The sequence below is a fragment of the Myotis myotis genome, unplaced genomic scaffold, assembly GCF_014108235.1.
Source record: "Myotis myotis isolate mMyoMyo1 unplaced genomic scaffold, mMyoMyo1.p scaffold_m19_p_14, whole genome shotgun sequence".
In the NCBI taxonomy this organism is placed as follows: domain Eukaryota; kingdom Metazoa; phylum Chordata; class Mammalia; order Chiroptera; family Vespertilionidae; genus Myotis; species Myotis myotis.
The window spans coordinates 44,960,932-44,981,144 of record NW_023416318.1 but is presented as its reverse complement, the minus strand read 5'-3'; the positions used below and the strand labels follow the sequence as shown (position 1 = coordinate 44,981,144).

The 20,213-nt window shown below is 53.3% G+C and overlaps 1 protein-coding gene across 5 annotated transcripts in view; it reads right to left on the bottom strand.

Moving 5' to 3' along the window:
* Positions 1-20,213, bottom strand: part of DNMT3A (DNA methyltransferase 3 alpha) — a 94,273-nt gene that overhangs the window by 17,590 nt on the left and 56,470 nt on the right. For 4 of the 5 annotated variants that reach the window (XM_036335173.1, XM_036335170.1, XM_036335174.1 and 1 more), the window contains exons 5-6: positions 19,381-19,424; positions 18,830-18,976 (exon numbers count right to left, since the gene is read on the bottom strand). In XM_036335173.1, coding sequence (XP_036191066.1) covers positions 18,830-18,976; positions 19,381-19,424 — 191 coding nt within the window. Of the gene's footprint in view, positions 1-18,829; positions 18,977-19,380; positions 19,425-20,213 lie in introns of those variants that run through there. The other variant, XM_036335175.1, reaches the window with a different exon arrangement.

Here is a 20,213-nt window from a genome sequence, read left to right as displayed (position 1 = left end):
CCACCAACGTGGCCCAAGGAAGCCACTCTGCCTGGAAAGCCACTGGTAACCCCACTCTGGTGGAGCAGGGCCTCCCGTCCAGATCTGTCTCCTCCGGCAGCTGTCCCACTTCCACCCCCCTCCAGGCTGCTTCCTGTTCCAAAGGTCAGAGGTCTGGGCGCCCATGCGGACGCCCTGCCGGTGCAGCAGATCCTGGGCTGTCCCGCGAGCCCCACCGGCCTGAGTCAGGCTGGCCCCCCAGGCACCCACTGAGGTCCCACACCCCGTGTCAAGGCTGCACTGCTCCCGCCATCCCAGCACCGCTGCTTCCTGGCAGCCTGCCCGGCGGCTCCCAGGGACACGCAGGAGAGGAAACTCTCCCTCTCACGAGGCTGCAAGGTTGGCAGGGCCTGAGGGCAGCATGGTCCACCAGCCAGGAACACGGGTCAGCAAGGAAATGCCAACAACCCATCTGCCAGCCAGCTCCGCAAAAGCGTGGCTCCCAGCCCGCAGCCAGGCTCCCGGCGCCCGGCGCGGGCCTGCTCCCCGGCGCTCAGACCCCTGCCCCCGGCTCTGCAGGGCGGCTCGTCCTGGCCCCGGAACCGCCGGGCCCCACCTGGGCGCAGCGAGCAGTGGGGCTGGGACTCCGGAGGAGGGAGCGGGCGGGACGGCAGTAACTTAGCATCTCACAACTCGGCCGGGCAGGGGAGCCGGCTCGCGCGGGCCAGGGAGGCACACTTGACTCTGCCCGGCCCCGGCTGCGGCGGCCCAGAGATCCTCCCACCGGCCCTGCCGCCCTCCGCCCCCGGCCTCCGTCCAGGAACCTACCCATAAGGCCAGGTGCAGCCCCTCCGCCGTCCGGCTCAGGTGTGATGCCCGGCCCCGGAGCTCGGGAAGTAGCTGCCCGCCTGGGGGGAGGGGAAGGGGGCGATGGGGCTGGGGGCGGAGGGGGCCGGAGGGAGGGGGAGGGGGTTGGTGGGGGGGAGGGCTTGAACATTTTCTTTGTCTAGAACTCCAGGTCACGTGGGGCCCGCTGGAGTGCTTGGTTGGCTGCGAGAGGGCCGGGGGAGGGGGCCGGCTCTCCCGACGCTGGCGGCGGGCCAGCCCCTCTCCTCCCGGCCGAGGGGCGCGGGGCCCGGGGGCGCGGCGGGGCCTCCGCGGGTTCCCAGGGCCGGCCCAGCCGGGCTGCAGGCGGTGCCGCCCCTTCCTCCCGCCGGCCCGCCCCGCCCCCGCTCCCGCCCCCGCCCCCCAACTCCGCGGGAGCCCCGCTCGCGGCTGGGGGCGAGGCGGGGAGCCCTGGGGCAGCGCTGCCGGGAAGGGGGCAGCCCGGGGGTGAGGTGGGCGCGCAGGCGAAAGGAGAGATGCGGTTCGGGACAGTCTGCGAACCAGGAGAAAGTTGTTCAAAGTGAGTCTCAGAAGCGCACCGAAAACAAGAAAAAAAGAAAGAAAAAAAAAACGCTTACAGACGAGCGAAGCAGCCCAATAAGTTAGTTGTAGGGAAACTCCGAGCGCACAGCGGTGGACGGAAGGCGCCCGCACGAACGGAGAGCGTCCCGAACGTGGCGGGTGCGGGTGCGGGTGCGGGTGGGGGCTCCCTTCACACGGTTGGGGGGTGGCGAGGGGCGCCCTGAACAGCGGACCAAGCAGTGCAGGCTCTGGAAACCTCTTCCTGGCCAAGTCACTGGGTCCCCTAGGTCGGCCTTGAATTTCTCCCTTTCTTGTGTGCAAGGCTGGGGCTGGGGGCAAGTTCAAAAGTAGAGTAGCTCCCCCTTATGCGGGGGCGGAACTTTGTCCAAGACGACACCCCTCCACCCCCCACCCCCGAATGTGCCTGAAACCTTGGCTACTACCCAACCCTATATATACTGATTTTTTCCTATCCGCACATCCCTATGATGAAGTTATAAATTAGGCACAGTACGGGATTAACAACTAATAAAATAGAGCAATTATAGCAACAGACTTGTGAATGTGGTCTCTGGGAAGATCACTGGCCCACGGCTCAACGACCTATGAAGGAGGTGATGGTTCGATTCCCCGTCAGGGCACATGCCCGGGTTGCGTGCTGGGTCCCCATGTGGGGCATGCAGGAGGCAGCCGATCAATGATTCTCTCCCATCACTGATGTTTCTGTCTCTCCCTCCATCTCCCTTCCTCTCTGAAATCAATAAAAACCTAATTTTTAAAAGAAATATCACTGTACTCACCCTTTTTCTTGTGATGACATGAGATGATAAAATGCCTCCATAATGAAATGAAGTGAGGTGAATGACTAGGCATCGTGACACAGTGTTAGGCGTCTACTGACCGTCTGACCATATATATGTCAGAAGGGGGACCATCTGCTGTGGGTAATCCTGGATCATGGAGCTATGACAATGTGGGTGGCTGGGGAAATTTATTATTTTTGGACTGTGGTTGACCTTGGGTAACTGAAACATAGAAAACCAAACCCCAGATGAGGGGAGAACTACTGTACAGCAATTCCTCCCTTCTCACCCATCTGCAGCTCAAGACTGCATTCCTCTTCTTCGGGAGCTTCTAGCTGGAGCTTCAAGGTACAGCCTAAGCCATTTCAAGCCCCCCCTTCTCAGCAGAGGCCCCAGGAGGACAGACACGCGAGGTACTGACAGATTCAGCTAGACGTGGACAGACAGGAGAAAGCCATTGAAAAGCAAACATCTGTAAAGGTGACTGTCGTAAGTACCAAGCTCAATGGGCCAGGGTGCTTAGAAGCCACCAGAACCTGGGTAGTCTGGATGATAAGTGGGGTCAGAGAGGTCAGTGCAGAGCACAGGTGGGATCTGAAGGAGCAATCAGATCTGGAATGAGCTAGGATAGGTGGAGAATAAGAGATGGTAGTCGGGAGGGGGGAAACTTGTCCACCTTCCACCTCCAACCCGACTAAAGCTAAAAGGTGCAGAGAACGATGCCAACAGCTAGATCCCATAGCAGTGAAGAGTCCCTGCAGCTTTTCTGACAGGAGATGGATGGGTAGTTTGGGAAGGTTAGTCTGGTTTCCATTTGTAAGACAAATAAATCCGAAAGAGCAGAGGAGACAAGGTGAATCCTCCCAGGGGAGGCTGTCTGGCCAGTGGCACTTGTCAGAAGATCTGGGCTTGGAATATGGTTCCATCAGGACCTCAAACAAGCCACTTAGCCCCCAAAAGCCTGTTTTCTTACTTGCAAATTAGGCGTGACGACACCTGCCCTCCCAGGCCCTGGAATACCAGCATCTCTTGAGGATCACCTCCTGCCCTGGATGCCTGGCTTCCAGCCACCGTCAGCGGGGACATACCGGCTGGAACCGGTGCCAGTACGATGAGGTCAAGAGATCTGCTGTGAAGAAGAGCCCACCATCTCCTGGGGCTCAGCACCGGTCAGAGCAAGCGAGCCCTGAACAGGGAGGAGGACTCCAATTCGGAGTGCCTTCTCCAAATAATTCTTGGGGAGTACAGACTTCCCTCTCCCAACCCCGCTGAGACCCAGAATCCATGCAGCAAGGAGGAGCCATTCGACAAAACACAGACCCTTCTTTCAACCATCTCTCAACTCAGTCAAAGTATCTATGTAGTACACTTTCCCAGGAGATTCCCCAAGCAGAGATGAGCAGCCCTGAATTCAAACCTCTTGCCTGCTCCCACCCTTTATGGGATGTAATATGACTTGTTTAGCTGCTTCTCTCACTGCTGCCTCCTCAGCATCCAGGCCCTGTCAACAGGCCACTTTAGACCTCACCCCAGGCCTCCTCTCAAAATGAAGTCTGTCTTCTGGCTTGGCCGGCTCTTTTTAATAACACTACCTCATCTATGGCATCTCCCTTTCCATTATTACATGGCTAACCACCTTCGCTTCTACACTCTGTTGGTGTTGGGGCTGCTTCATCCAGGACTCAGAGTGCCAGAACAGACCACAGTCATCAGTTTCACTTTCTCTTGGCTAACTTAAAAAGTAGCCTCCCTCCAGCTGCCAAACTTCCTCATTCTCATTCTTTAAAATTAAGCTCACATCTTACGTCTTCTACACAGCTCTCACCTTTAGCAAAAGAAAGCCCAAACTCAAAGGCGTCCCCTCGCAACCGAGGGTGCCGTCCCTCTCCTGTAGCTACGGGGCAGAAAAGGTTTCCCTTTTCTATTCTATCAGAGAGGTGTGTGCCTCTGTGCTCAGCGGGCAGACAGACCCCAAAGCAGAAAAGATGCCAAGATCTAGGGCAAAGGGGGCTTTGGTAAAAGGTCAGGAAAAACCCAGGGCAGCCTTCAAGGATCCTTAGGTCACATTTGTCCTCCACCTTCCAGTGTAACCCTCTCAGGGTGACTACTGGGGTAGATCTTTTGATTGAGATAAAGATAGTCAACCTAAAAAAAGCAGGGCCATGTAAAACAGCCAAGTTCTTGAAAATGTCATAGAAAGTATGTTGAAAGGAGGAACTCCTAGAGGAAAAGAAGATCTGGTGGATGTCAAGAGCCTAAAAGAAGTGTTGGAGAGGAAGTATCCAGCATGGTCCAAAAGAGAGGGTGACCTGAAAGAGAGGGCACGTTTCCTGTTTGGCAGGCAGGGAGCAGTGACTCAACAGGCTTGCTGAAAACGGCTCTTAAGGACACCTGACTCTTCGCCCTGATCCTATATTCATCAAGCAAACTTCTAACTTTAATTACATTTTCCAGTGACTCTGATACCAGGAAGTTGCCAGAAACAGCAGGACAAAAACAAACAAACAAACACAGCAGGACAAGTACAGGGATCTGTGTGGCAGGGACACGTCCTGTAATACATTGGTAAATTTAACATTCTGGTATATGTAACCCTCCCGCATCTCTGAAGAGCATGATCATGATGAGTGCCGTTAATTTGACTTTCCAGCTCACAGAACTAACATGATACACAAGGCCATGATCCCCCGCCAAAGGGCAGTCATTTCCCCCAGTTCAGGTGGGAATGCCATGACTGCCTAAGTGGTTTTAACTCCAAGTCCAGCGTTCAGTTCATGCTCTGTCATAAAATCCAGGGCTCACAGGATGTGGGCAGGTTATCTTACTTCCATCAAACCTGGCATTTACCACCTGGCTCCCTTTACTCAAAATCAGAGAAGCCACAATCCCTAGGAAGCCATCTGCAAAGCCGCACATTGGGGAGACACAGTATATTTTCTGCCCCACAAACATTCCTACTGACCTCAAGGCCAGGGAGACCTTATCCAGACAAAAGACCATGAGATAAATATGGATGTCTATTCTGATCCTGTCCTCCCACCTACAGCTGGACAGCCTCAGAGCTACACACTAGACCTCTGACTACCTCCTGACTACGTCAACAGTCTGTATGGCACTCAAGGCCCCCACAATCCACAGCACTTACGTCATGGGTCACGCTCCCCAATCTGTCTGCCTACTTACTATTCCCCAAATATGTGGGGGTTTTGTGCCTTTGCTCATACTCTCCTTGCCCCTCCCCTTCAACTCCCACCAGCCAAATCCCACTTATCCTGGCCCACTTCACCATCACCCCCACCATGAGCATCTCTCTAGACCTGAACTGTCCAATAAGGTAGAAATAATTCAGTTCCTCATCTGTACCAGCCACGTGCCAAGGATCCAGAGCCACCTGGGGACGGGGGCTCCTGAAGATGGCACAGGTTTTAGAACATTTCTATCACTGCAGCAAGTCCCTCTGGACAGTGCTGCTCTGGCCCTCCCCCCCCGTCTTCCCCCTCCTCCTCCACGCTCCCACAGCACTTTGCAATGCCCTCTTTGCACCTGCCGATCTTTGCCTGTGCCAAGGTGACTGTGTACTCATCGTTCTCCTCCGCTAGATTAAAAATTCCTGGAGGGCAGGGACTGGGTCTTACTCCGCTTCACGAGGAAGTGGCGTGGACAGCACTCCTTGCACACTTAGAGCAGCAGTTGCCAACCGGAGGCCCCAAAGGCTGGCGACCGCTGCTGGAGAGGACTAAGACAGTGTATGCTGACCGAAACCCACCTTGTCTCATCCAGAATCCACCCGCCAAGTTCCTGCCGGGGGGACAGATACTTTCCATAGCAAAATTCTAAAGGGGCTAAGAGGTCCAGGTCTACGGCTCCCCAAAGAGGAGGGAAGCCGTTTTCCTATTCCCCTGCAGTCCACATGGAGGTTGCAAGCAAATGACCAGGACTGAGCTGCTCCTGGTGAAGCTAAAAATAGCCACGGAGCCAACAAGGAGTTAGCAGGACTTGTTGCTAAGGAGACCAGTGGCAGAGAGAGCCACCAAGCAGGGAGAAAATATCAGACCTGCACCCAGAGAACAGAGGCCATGGTGGGGGGGCGGGCACTCGAAGTTGATAGGGGTCCAAGGCTCCCACCTGGAGAAGGCCTGACTTCTGGCAGCTCCTGACTAATGCTCTAAGTGGGGCAAATGTTTCCTCTGTCCCTCAGTAACCCATCTCCATGGAAACCTCCATGACTGGGGTGAAGTACCAGCCCCTGGAAGGAAGGCCTCTGCCTAGAGCTGGTTGTTATGGCAACATCCCCCCTTTCTGTCACTCTTTCTCCCTGCTGGCTTCTCCTGTGGGGAAAGGTGGGGGCCTGGTCTGGGCTTAGCCAGCATGACCAGGGAACACCTGCTTTCTGACAAGAGTCACCTGCAAGGGGCTCTTCAGAAGCTCCTGGGAGCCCAGAGAGGCCAGTCCCTCCTCGGCACAGGGCAGAGCTTCCTTTTCTTCCCACGAGGCTTCACAGATCGTCTTGCCAGAAGCATCCCAAACTCATTCAGGTTTAAATGTATCAGGATCACCCAAGGAGGTTCGTAAAAATATAGATTCCTGGGCTCTCTAAGGTGATCAGCAGCTTGAGTAGGGCCTAGGGATCTATTAAAACCTCCCTAGGTCATCCCGATACTGGCCAGGCGTGGAGACCACTAATGGCCTGGCTGTCTCTGTCACAATGAGGAAACTGAGGCCTAGAGGGATTGAGCCCACCCCAAGGGGCAGAGCCATTAACTGAAGAGGAAGTGGTCTGGGGAGAGGAGGCGCAGGCAGGAGATGCAGGGGGAAGCGCCCTCTGTGCACAGCCCAAGGTGAGGCCCCATCTTCTGGGCCTTTCCCTCCTGCTTCCCCTTCAAGCCAGAACATGCTGTTGCCTTGACACTGGGTTGTGATTTAAAACCGAGCCTCTCGACAAGCTGTCCCCTATGGCAGAAAGTGGAAGGTGGAGAGAGGGGCTGGGCAGTCTGGTTCCCAGAGTGTACAGAATGGTGGCAGCCCAGGCAGATGATTTGGGCTGAAAGAGAAATCCATCCTCTTTCGGAGGGAAAGCAAAAGGGTCACCATGGCAACCTGCAGTGTGCTAGCCTGGCTGGGCTCCTTGCCATCACCCAGGAGAGGTGCAGCATTTAGGCAAACACCATGGGGCAGGGGGGCCCCACCCACCTTGCCAGTGGAGTTTTAGAACCTGAAGAGGCCATGCCCTACCTTGGAGCGCACCTCTGAGCCCGCCTGAAACACCTGAACTCCAGGGTCCAGGAGCACTGGGCAGCACGAGCACCTGAAACAGCCAGGCTGGGCGGGGACACTGAGGAGGTGGAGGATAGGGTGGGGGAGACGGGCCTCCACCTTTCTGTTACCCTCAGCCTAGCTGTGTGCCCAAGACCCATCCCACGTGGAACCAGCCCTCATTCAAGACAGCATGCAATTGGGTGGTAAATTATGTGTGGAGATGCTTTCTCCGCGTGAGGAAGGGAAGCTGGGGAGGCCAGGATCAGCAAAGGCAGTGAGACCCAGGGGAGGGAGCCGGCAAACAAGGGATGGTGCCGCCTCCCAGGTCTCAGGCAGGAATGGCCAGATCTCATATCTGCAATCGCGTCTGCTCCCCGGAGGATAAGCAGCACAGGCCTGTTCCATACGGGGGAGGCTTCTCCGCAAACCCCACTCTGCCCGCACTTTCACTGCCTGGAGCTGCAGGGGATGGAGGGGGGGGAATGGTCCACCTGTGAGTGAGGAGGTGCAGGCTGGGCAGGGAGTCGGGTAGGGGAGAGGGTGGGGGTGCTGCAGGTCCCCAGACCTCACTTGCTTCTGACCAGGAAAATCAACAGAAGCAGTGGCTGCGAGGTCCCAGACTGCTCAGGGTATGGCCGCTGATGACAAAACCTTCAGTAAGTGCCTAGCGGCCTAGCCTCTTTGGATCAGCTAATGGGACCACAAATATCTGTTGAGTATTACAGATAAGATCAAAGGAAGTCAGTGAGAGGTGGAAAGAACCGTAAGACAAGTTTGCTTGAGGACACGTCTCTAGGAGAGAAGTGATAATTTCATACCTTCAGGGGGAGGGCAGATGCCAGTCAAAAGGAACCCTGTAAACTCCCCCCCCCCTCAATGGCCCCGGGCTACTCTCCCCTCCCCTCCTCCACCCTGTCGCCTGGCTCCAGGGGTCAAAGGGAGGGGCTCAGGGACCACCATTCAGATGCAGGCCTGCAGACCCTCTCAAGTTTCAGGGTCCGAAGAGAAGACTCAGGAGGCGCTCAGCCCGCGAGCATTGTGGTAAACTAGGCTGGAAGCAGCGGGCGCCTACCATCTCCATCCCAAAGGAAAAATTTGAATTCCTGTACCAGGCCTTTTCCGGCCTTCTGCCCCACCCATGTTTGGACTGGTTCCTCCCCGCCCTCCCACCCTCCGTCTGCCTGCCTTAGAGCCAGTCCTTCCTCAACTCAGCACCGAACCTTATATTAGATCACCTGGAGAAACACCTGGGCCAGGGCCCGTCACCAAGTTCCAGACCTGAGCACTACAGAGCAGGGCCCAGGCCGGGGCAATGACAAACCTCCCAGAGGATCCCAGTGTGCAGCGAGAGCCCCGCTGTGGGTGACGGCGGCCGGGAGGGGGGGGGGGGGGGTGGTAGCTGATACAGTAATTGCATCTTTGGGGGACTCCTTTCTGTGCTAGATTTGGCGGACTTCAAATCATCCAAAGCTTAAGTGTTCTCAAACTTTCACAAGAATCGTCTGCACAGGGCAGAGCTGCCTTTCCTGGGTACAAAATCAGATTTCTCACGGATTCTGCCCCCACTGGTTCAGACTGGGGCCTGGGAGTGCGCCTTTTAACTCACTGCCCAGTGCGATGGAGCAAGACACAAACCCACCCTGTAAGAAACACTGAATTCTGAGAGGATCTTCGGTATGTATAAGACATGTCCAACTCAATTTGTTTTGTTGATTTTTTTTTTTTTTTACCCCACAAAGTTGCCTTTCAAACAGCATCTAGGTTCAAAAATACAGAAGCGACTGAACTGCTTTATTCCTATTTTTACTTAATCCACCTGAGTTGGAAGTGAAAATATTTATACTGCCCATCCTTAACTAAAGATGAATGGGGCAAGAGTCATATATGCATCTGTGAAGGATATGAAAGAATGGCAAGTGGGAAAAGTGGTGAAAGTCACACACACACACTCACTCAGTTGTTAGGGAGGGTATAAATTGAGAGGTGAGGGACGAGGAGGACGGCCACATAGACTTGATAGACTTGGGGGAGGGGGTTAGAAAGGGCTCCACCGAGAGGTGGAAAGGGGAGCTTTAGTTCCCCAACTCCTTTTGGAGTCTCTCCTGGTTGCCAGCTGCTCCCAGACACCCCAAGTCTCTGTCCCTCCAGTCCTGCTCCTCCCAATGCGGCGGCTCTCCTTGCTTCAGCAGTTCCCTCCCTGCACTCAAGCCCGCACTTGCCCTCCACGTCCATGACTCCTTTTGAGCTGCCTGCTCACCCTCTCCCCATGGACAGCCGACCTGCTGGCTTCTCAACAGCAGCTTGTCCAAAACCCAACTCAAAGCCCACCCCCTTCTAAGAGAACATCTTCATGATGGTGAGGGAGGCAGAGAATTCCTAGAGACACACACACACACACACACACACACACACACACACACACACACACACATACCAGTAAAAGGGGGGAAAGGGTAAACTGGATTTTATTAAAATTAAAAGCTTTGGCTCATCAAAATACACCCGTAAGAGAATGAACAGTCCGTGTCACCTTCCTGTCCCAAACCTGCTTTCCCTCCGCGGTTCTCTAGTTCAGTAATGATACCCTCCCCCACCCCACAAAAACACCAGGCAGGTTTCTCCCGTTCCTTCAACCAGAGACAAGGTCTACCACTTCTATCAGGCCTGACTCCCATTACCTGGACCCTCAAAGCCAAATGCAATGCCCTCCTAACTGGTCCTGCTTCAAACATCCCCTCTCTGGGCCCCTTACAGCGCTGCCAGGGTTATCTTCCTATTATACACACGCCGTGCTCTCACATTCCAGCTCCCTACTGCACAACGAAGCCTAAATTTCTCACTATGACATGGCAACCTTTGACAATCTGACCATCTTCCTTTGTAGTTTTATCTCTTCTTCTATTTCCTCCCCAACTCCCACACCCTAGTTACCAGATCTCTTGCTGTTCCCTAAACAACCCAGAAGTTTCATGCCTCCTTCTATTTGTCCTCAGTGGTTCCTTTCCCTGAAATGCCTTCCTCATTTATTCCTATTGGAATTCTCAAAGGACACCTCCTCCAGGAAGCTTTCCAGGAGTTCCCCCAGAAGTTCTCTGGTCTCTGACAGTGCAGCTCATGGCGAACATTCTGAACACTCCCACCTCCTCCACTAGGCAATGTGTGCCTCTAGCACAGCGTCCAGCATCTCCTCCAGCGCCAGCACCGTGCTGTATTTAGTAAACACTGAATTCAAGTCTGTTAAATCCTTCATCTCATGTATTGGCTCCTTATAGAGTCAGAGTCCAGCCTACCACTCAATGCATGAACACCCCAGGGACCTCCCTGACAAATGGTCTGGTTTTGAAAGCAGAGAAAACATTACCATTATATTTTTTCCATTGTTTGCCTCCTAGAAAGCGCTATGAGAATGCTTCTAAAAGTTGAACTAGCTCTAAGCAGTTTGGCTCAGTGGATAGAGCATAGGCCTGTGGACTGAAGGGTCCTGGGTTCAATGCTGGCCAAGGGCACATGCCTGGATTGCGGGCTCTGTCCCCAGTGGCGGGGGGGGGGGGGGCGTGCAAGAGGCAGCCAATCAGTGATTCTTTCTCATCACTTATGTTTCTATCTCCCTTCCTCTCTGAAATCAATTAATATATATATATATATATATACACACACACACATATATATACATATATATGTGTTGTGTATATATATATATAATATATATATACACACACACACATACACACACATATATATATATAAAACTAAATACGCAAGAAATCTTGAGGTGCTCTAGACTCCAAACTCCAAACTCCAGTCCTGCCCATGCGACCTCTCCACAGGGATCTCCACGTGGCTCTTACCTCCTTGCCTCGGGGAATCTTAGTTTCCTAATAGTAAGGTAGGGATAAGGTAGGGATAAATACAGTTCTTACAATCATTCCGGATCATCTGTCGAATGACAAAGAATTATACAATTTAATGATGCGTTTGATGGCGAGGGAGAACAATCCACGAATGGGAGGAGTACAGGGCCTCACAAGCAGTGGAACATTCTTCCCCAGGGATTTTGGGGGCGTCAGAAGAGGCAAGCGGAACCGGGGCAGGATTGACTAGGAGGTCGGGATTTCCTTATAAGGCCTGCGGGTCTTAGAGTAAGGTGAGCTGGCTAAAGCTGAGTTGGAGGGCTGTGATTGGTGTAGGTTAGGTTTCCTTGTCAGGTGTTCCCCATAAGTGATTGTGACGTGGGCCAGGCCACCGGGGGGGCCTCCATTTCGTGGGTCCCGAAACATAAATTAACTGGATCACCGTTTAGGATTATGGTGAGAAGGCAGTGCTCTTGGCACAGTGCCTGGCATGCGCTAGGTGCTCAGTGACGGCCGTCCCCTTTGGCCCAGTTCAGGCTTGGCTGTGGCGGGCGGCGGATCCTGGGTGAGTTACTACCACCCTCCCTGCCACTTGTTTACTCACCACCAAAAAATGGGGGTTGTTCTAAGAGCTTTTCTCTTAGATGAAGTGATCACTCCAGTGTGCAAACAGCCCATCCACTTAAGAGACAATGGGCGCCTCACTGATGACAATTTCACAGGCGTTGGAAAGAAGGGCCAGCAGCCCTGCCAGCACTGCTGATTGCAGGCTGTCACTGGAGCACCTCTGAAACGGGTGCAGCCTTTGGGTGAAGTGCCCTGGACTGTCATGCCTGCTCCAAACGGCACCTTCTCTTTGAAGGCGGATGCTGTTTTTGAGGCCGCCCTATACTAGTTCAGGTTTTCATTAGTTTGTGTGGCAAGTGAGTGAAGAACGTCCGCCAGTCAGAACACCCTAAAGCTGCTACTTTACATATTTTGCTAATAATATGGTTTTAGTCCTTAATGGTCTACTTTGTGCTGCCATGTCTCATGTGTCCTATATACGAAAGCCCAGGATATCACACTTAATTCATCTATTCCCGAAGCCCCCAGCACAATGCCCCCTACTCAGGAGGCGGGTGGAGATGGCTTATTAAATGGAATATAGCACAGCAGGAGCTGACCCGCTGGACATTCCCAGGCTGTCCTTCCCAGGGCAGACAGGAAGCACAGTCTGTTGAGACTGCAGGGCTATAAAGCGAGAGGAAGCAACATTTGTTCAGCTCACAGAAGCAACAGCGCAAATGGCCAATAAACATATGAAAAGATGTCTAGCCTCACTTATTATCTGGGAAATGCCAATTAAAATCATAACAAGATGCCATTTCCCACCCATTAGATTAGCAAAATATTGATGTTGGCAAAGGTGGGAGTCTTCTCATACCCAGTTTATGGGAGCATAAATTGGTGCTGCCCTTTTGGGAGGGCAATTTGGCAGATTCTGTAAAATGCAAAATGCACGTTCCCTTGGACCCAGCATTTCCCTTTCTAGAGAAGCACAGATGCACAAAGAGGCACACGCAAGGATGTTTACTGTTGCAATGGTTACGCAGTAAAATATTGTAAACAACACAAATGCCCAGGAAGAGAATGGTTAAATAAAACCATGGTAATCCATATGGTGGAATAGAACAGTAATTACGTGACTAGACTGCCCAGACTTATTATAAGTGAAAAACCAAGCTGTAAAGTGAAACTACGGTGTGGTTCCACTTAAAAAAAAGGGGGGGGGGGGACAACAACTGTGAAGCAAAAATTACGTATTTACATACACACATGGATGAATAGAAAAAAACATGTCATATATACTCCAAACTGATAGCATCAGGTACCAGTGATGGGAGGGGAGGGGTTTTTACAGTAAGAACGTATCTGTGTAAAACTTAAAAAATTTAAAATTATTTTTAAAAAGTATCAAGCTGCTATGATATGCTAGTCCGGTGCTAGGAGCTTTAAATGTTATGTATTACCTTATGAACCCACACAACTCTGAGATTATTCATTCATTCAGCACATCTTTCCCTCGTCCCTCTGAAGGCCAGCCCTGGGGGCAGAGGTGTTCAGAGTGCCCGCACAGAACAAGCCGGGCTAGGGAGAGGCAGGAACCAACGGTGAGGGCTGCTCTCCTGAAGGCGAGACGTGCCTGGGAGAGCAGAGCACAGCCAAGTCTAGCCACAGTGGTCAAGTGACGCCTAAGGCCCCACAGCTGGAAGGAGACGGGGGTCGGCATTGGAACTGGCCTCCAGAGGCACCCTTCCCTTCAGGAATGTGAAGGATTCTGCTGGGCGGGAGGGAAGGGGTGGCTGCGTCTGAATGTTGGGGGAGGGGAAGGGAGAAGAGCCTATATTTGGGTCACATATTATCTGTTATCATCACGACTTAATTTGTCTTAAGCATCTCATATGTGTAAGGATGCACGAGTTCCTCCCTTCCAGTTGGGAGCTAGGAAAGAGACCAGTTCCTAGATCCGCAGGACATGGTATCTTGCCTTGAAATAATTCAGAATCGTGTTGGGGTGTGGACATCACTGAGAGAGCCATACCATCACCGGCTACAGCTGAGTCCTAAAGCCCGAAGTGGACCAGTGGAGTCCACAGCCCCTCCCTCTGGCTGGATGGCCGGTCCAGCTGCTCAGCTGGGCAGAAGCCCGCAGTGCTGAGGACCAATGAAGTAATACGTGCAAGAAGCCCTTCCTAAACCCTAAGCACTCCCGTGGGGCCTTTTGTTCTGATAATTAGCAGGAAGGGGATCCTAGGACTTGCCTTCCTTTGGGAGGAGGAATTGCCTCACCTTTGCCCTCCCCACTGCTGGGGTCTAGCCAGTTCTCCCAGGCCAGGGAAGGCTCTCCCGGCTCAGCACAGCAAAGGCCCAGTGGGAACAGCAGGAGCGCAGGGTAAAGAGTGGAGGCACCACCTTACCTGTGGGAGCCTGCCCACACAGGTCCCCTGGCCCCACGCTATTCTCCAGTACACCTGTCAGCACCTCGGGACACCGAGGGCCGAGCTCCCTGAGAAGGTGTCCCGCATTCACCAACCTCCCAACTGCTTAGCAACCAATAAGTATTCCTTGAGCCTATTCTCTCTGCCCAGTACCAGGTTGGGTACAATGGGATAAGACATGATTAACACATAAAAAATAGTGCAAAACTACTCTATGACACTGGGTGCTACATCCAACAGTATTATCAGTGAGGGCTACAGGGCTGCAGAGAAGGGAAGAGGTCACTGTAGACTAGAGAAATCCTGGAGAGCTTCCTGGAGGCAGCAGCTCTTCAACTCAACCCTGAAGAATGGATAGGAAAGCACAGCATGAAGAAAGGCAAGGAGGAGGGAAGGAGCCTGGCAAATATAAAGGGGAGACTGGTCTCTCATATTAGAGAATGGTGGTGAAGTGGGGTGGGGTGGTTGTGGAGATCGCAGTGAGGGTTGAAGCCTAGAGAAACACCCAGAGGATTTCTGACGTGAAAGGGGAGACAATAGGGAGCCACTGTGTATTCTATAGCAGGGCCTGGTCATGATTAAAGCAGTTTGATCCTTAAAAGGATTAGAAAAGAGGTGCAAAGAATAAGAGCTGAGACAGACAGAAGACAGACAATAGCTTCCCTGCCCCAGCAAGAATTCCCACTGCAGCCTCGGGAAAGGAAGAAATGCCGTTTTCCTCATCCACGTAGTTTAAATTTCATTTATTTTGTGATATTCCATGTCTTCTTTAAAAAAATTTTTTTGGGGGGCCGGAGAGTCTGGGGAGGTAGGTAGTCAGATGGGCAGAAAAGTAAAGCGTAGCCCTCACTTAATAATTGTGGACTGACTGACACGGGTGGTCTGGAAAAGGAAACTGAGCAGAGGAAGAAGGCCTCAGAGCAAAGGGGCAGGTGCAGACCAGAGTCTGGTGGGAGCCCCACAGTAGGGCACACAAGCCCCAGCCCCTTCCCGCTGCTCTCAGCCCCCGAGTCCCTGTGTCCCACCACCACAATCTTCCCTTCTTGTGCCTCAGAACCTGCAAGCTGTACACCTCTTACTGCAATGCCCTCCCCCTCCCCTCAATCCCAGTGCATCTGCTTGCTGCTGGATGATGACCCCAGGCAGAACAAGTCTAAGTCCCGTGGGGCGTTGCTCTTCTGAGGTACCCCGAACCCTCATCCTATCCTGGGACAACTAAGGGTCCTCTAGGCTTCCAAGCAGCCCTGGTATCTTGCACAGCACTCAGATGCGGGGGGCTCTGGGAGTGAGCTCAGAAACTGTGCTCTGCAGGGGCTTGTAAAGACCAGGTGTCTCGTTCAGAGGTGAGGAAATGCAGGCTGGACCTTCAGGTGACACGGCGGGAGGGGAGATGTCTTTTGGGGGAGGAGGGCAAGGCAAAGGATCTATGAGAGCACAGAAGTGGGAAGGGGCTCAAGACAGGCGGAGTTTGGGTGTAGAGATCTGGGGGGGGGGGCAGAGATCTGGGGGTGCCACAGCTGAGGGACAGAGGAGGACGCTGAGGAGGTGCAGCCGAGGAACTGGGAAAGAACCTCAGGGACAAGGCAGGAAGGCCTCCGGAGGCAGTTTCAGAAGAAAGGGTCACATGCCAGAGAACCACTAGAGACGGGAGGGAGGAAGGATTCACCCTGGGTAAGTAAGGACTGATGGGGACAGTGACTACTCTTTGGTCTGAGGGGAGCTTGGGAATCTGGAAAGCTACCTGTCTCCCCAACATCCTGTTACTTGCAGCTAGTCCTCCCCCAGCCCCCGGCAGAGCCCCAGAGGGTAAGTGTGGTCTTCCGCCCCGCCCCACGTGGCAGTAGGACCCTGAATGCTAACCCCATCCCACCCCATTCCCTGTGTGCTGCCTGAGCTGTGGCCAGCATACAACTCCGCACCCTGGACTCCCCGCCTGAAAATGAGGGGATTGCCAGTTCCGACGCTTGTATGAGAAGTCAAGCAATTGTTTGCAGACGTCTCTGGTTATATCCTATGCACAGAACAATTTTACTCGCAGAAATGTAGTTTGTAGATCTCTATATCTCAAGTCGCACAGATCTAAAATATTTTAAATTAAATCAGCTTTTGGGGTTTTTTTTCTGTTAATACTCATTGGTTGCCTATACTGGCTGGGTTTACGATTTTCTAGAAAAGCTTCTGATGACTGTGGAAGCTGGGTGATATCAGCTCATGGGGGTTCAGTATACTACTCTCTGCTTCTGTGGGGGTTAGAAAAGGTTCATGATAAACAAGTCTTTAAATTTTAGTAGAAAAAACAAAACAAAAAAATTTAGTAGAAAATTTAAAGTTGAGAAAATGTATCTATTATCTTAACCTTTCCAGCAAGTTGAGAAAAGATCTTTTTAAATTGAGCAGTTTGAGGACTGTAGAATTTCTAGAAGCTTTCTTAGGTCTAAAAGTCCTTAAGTCTAGCTTCCAGCCCCAAGGCTAAGGAAGGGCAGAAAAAGCACCAGGCATACATAACAAGGGGTTAAAAAGCAAAGCCCCGCCCACCAGGGGGTCGGGAGTGGGGCAATTGACCCGAAGGGTAGAACAGCCCAGTTCCCAATTTCCATCCCAAAGATCACACGTAATGCTCAGGGGCAAGTCCCTCTCTCCTCCTAGACTTCGACTGGCTGCCCCTTTCTAGGCTCTTCCGGGGAAAGTAATCTCTTCCTTCCTGGATCATGAAAGAACTGGAAACAATCAAGTCGCCAAACCCCCAGCCTGTTTTGACTTTCTCTAGAGTCTAGAGCAGTGGTTCTCAACCTCTGGCCCTTTAAACACAGTTCCTCCTGTTGTGACCCAACCATACAATTATTGTCGTTGCTACTTCATCACTGTCATGTTGCTACTGTTATGAATCGTCATGTAAATATCTGATATGCAGGATGGTCTTAGGCGACCCCTGTGGAAGGATCGTTCGACCGCCAAAGGGGTCGCGACCCACAGGTGAGAACCGCTGGTCTAGAGCAAACCCTGGAACGATGTACTGAGGATCACACCTTCCTCTGTAGGCCTGGGGTACAGACAGTGAGAGTGAAGGCGAAATGCCCCAGGTGGTTTCACAGCCTTTCACGTTTCCCTGCCTTCCTCTACTCATCAAACACGGTTCCCTGGGCCTCTCCCTCCCCGGAGGGTCGCTTGCCCTCCGCTCACTGCTGCACGACCCCCAACGAAGCTTCTCTCAGAAAAGTCACCAGAAAAAAAAAAAGAAAAGTCACCAGCTCCCTCCAATGGGCATGAATCAACGAATTCAGCTTCCGCAGGGCAGGTGGCCACTCTCCCCGGAAAACCTTCCCCCGGAGACCCACACTCTCCCCTAGGCTTCCTCCCAGGCCCCTGCTCTGTCCCCAGCCGCCACCCTTCTCTAGAGGACCATAAATGCAGGGGTTTCTGCAGCCCAGGCCGCCCTCTGCCCAGGCCCCGGCACCTCAGTATTTCAACAGGAACTCTTGATTCCCAAACCTGTTCCTCCCTAGTCTTCCCCGTCAGAGGACAAGGTACAACAGCCACAGCACTCAGGCAGGACCCCTGGGGGTTGTCCTGAGTCCTTCCCTTCCGCTCCTGCAGCCTCCCATCCATCAGCACACGCTACCGGTTCCATCTCCAACATCCATCCCGGATCCATCCGTCTCCCCTGCTGCCCTGAGTCCACTTCAAATCTCTCCTCTGCACAGAGACCTTCAGTGGCATTCAGTGTGCTCAGATTCAACCAGCTTGATGATTGGACACCCGGCTCTCTCTCAGCCTCAACTGGCCCCACTCTCTCCCTTACTCATTTCACTCTGGGCAAACTGGCTTTCATTTGGCCGAACAAGTCAGGGCCTTGCCTGTGCTGTTTATCTGCCTAGAACAGCGGTTCTCAACCTGTGGGTCGCGACCCCTTTGGGGGTCGAACGACCCTTCACAGGGGTCGCCTAAGACCATCGGAAAACACATATATAATTATATATTGTTTTTGTGATTAATCACTATGCTTTAATTATGTTCCATTTGTAACAATGAAATTGGGGGTCACCACACCATGAGTAACTGTATTAAAGGGTGGCGACATTAGGAAGGTTGAGAACCACTGGCCTAGAACATTCTCTCCCACCCGGATCCCCACAGAGCCAGCTCTTCCATTTCTTTAGGTCTCAACTTAAATGTCACTTCCTCCAAGAAGCCTCTCCTGATTACCCCACCCAGAGCAGTCCTCAGTTATCCTCTATTTCAGCCCGTTTACTTGTTTTCTGTCCGTCTCCCCCATCAGAATGTCAACTCCACCAGGACAGGAATTATATATGCACAGCCGAGTATACTGCTTGATACCGGATAAGCATAAGCATTCAATAAACATTGTTGAAAGAACAAAGGAACTAGTTACTACCTAAGGATTAAGCAGTCCCCTGAAAGTACCAGAGATTAATCTGAAGGGGAAACTGAGGCTCATCCAGGGCCTGACAACAGCCACAGGGGGTGGCGGAAGCTAACTTCCGGTTTTCCAATAATGTGGGACCAGTTGGGGCACAGACCAGAGGCTCCTCACCTCCCTTTTCCAGCGTGCCAGCCACTCGTCCCGCTTGCGCTTGCTGATGTAGTAGGGGTCCCCCGCCTGGAAGGTGAGCCGTGGCATGGGCCGCTGGCGGAGGCTGGACTCCCAGCCCAAGCCACCCCGGAGCCGGCCCCGGGAGCCCTAGGACAGAGAGACAAGAGAGACAGACTGGCATTAAGGCGGGCACCGACAGCCCCACTGCAGGGCTGGTTCCGAGCAGGGGACACTGCGGAGGCACTCACCTCGAACAGGACACAGGAGCTCTGACTCCTGGCCTGAGACGTCAACCCTGCCCGTGCCCTGGGTGGGCGGGGGACTGAGGGACTGGGTGGGGGGACACATGGGCATAAACCAGGAGGGGAGGGGGGCTAGGTGGCTGCCTTGGGGGGCTTCCAACCTCCACACCCACTTCCTCTCCTCCTCAGGGAGGGATGTGTAAAGGGGCCACGGCCACCTCGGGCTCCCCTCACACACTCGCCACGGCTGGCTTTCTTCTCCTAGAGTCAGGATCCACAGGACCCCTGGGGGTTGAGGAAAACACTTGCCTCCATTTTCATAGATTCGATGTTGGTCTCCTTCTGTTCTTTGCCTGTGAAGAGGGAAGAGCAGAGGACGGTCAGCAGAGTTACAGGAGTGGCTCAGAGGCCCCACCTAGCGCCTGGGGTGCCTGCCATGGGGACAGCAGTCCTCCAGCCGTTTAGTGGTTCCTGTGTCAAACCTGGCGGCCCACCATGTGCCTGGCACCACGCTGGACCCGAGGACTCAGGGCATGGCCGGAGCGGAGCAGGGCCTGGGCCAGACAACAGAAGCAGGGCTGTGGCTTCTCGCCCATGGACTGTCCGAGGCACACAGAAGGGGCCATCTAGAAACGCCCCACTGGGCTCCTCCCAGCCAGCAGAGCTCCCTTTGGGAGGAGGGGGCAGACTGCACAGCCTCCCGTGGCCCTGGAATGGAACAACTGGCTCTGTGCGCGGGGCCCTGGGCAGGGGAGCAGTGGGGTACGGGGCCACTGGAGCAAGACTGTGGCAAAGCGACTTCATTTCTATGAGACTCAGTTTCCTCATCTGGGGAATATAAAGAGGCTGGAGATGATTTCTAAGGTTTTCCCGCAGTTCTCCGTGTTACGGTTCTGTTATTAATATGTGCCTCCGTACCCCATTCCCCTCCCCACTCTCAGGTTCCTGAGCTCAGCCTTTATTCGATGAGATCTCTGTAGCCGCTCCTGGCCTGTTTCCTCACTGAGTGAAGGTGGACACCCCTTCTAGAAGCGTTAGGTTATTGGGGACATTAAATGTCTAGAGCAGGGCTTGGCATATAGCAGGTGCTCCATAAAAGTTAGTTCTGTTCCCCTTCCCTAAGGCAGCAGTTCCCTGTAACT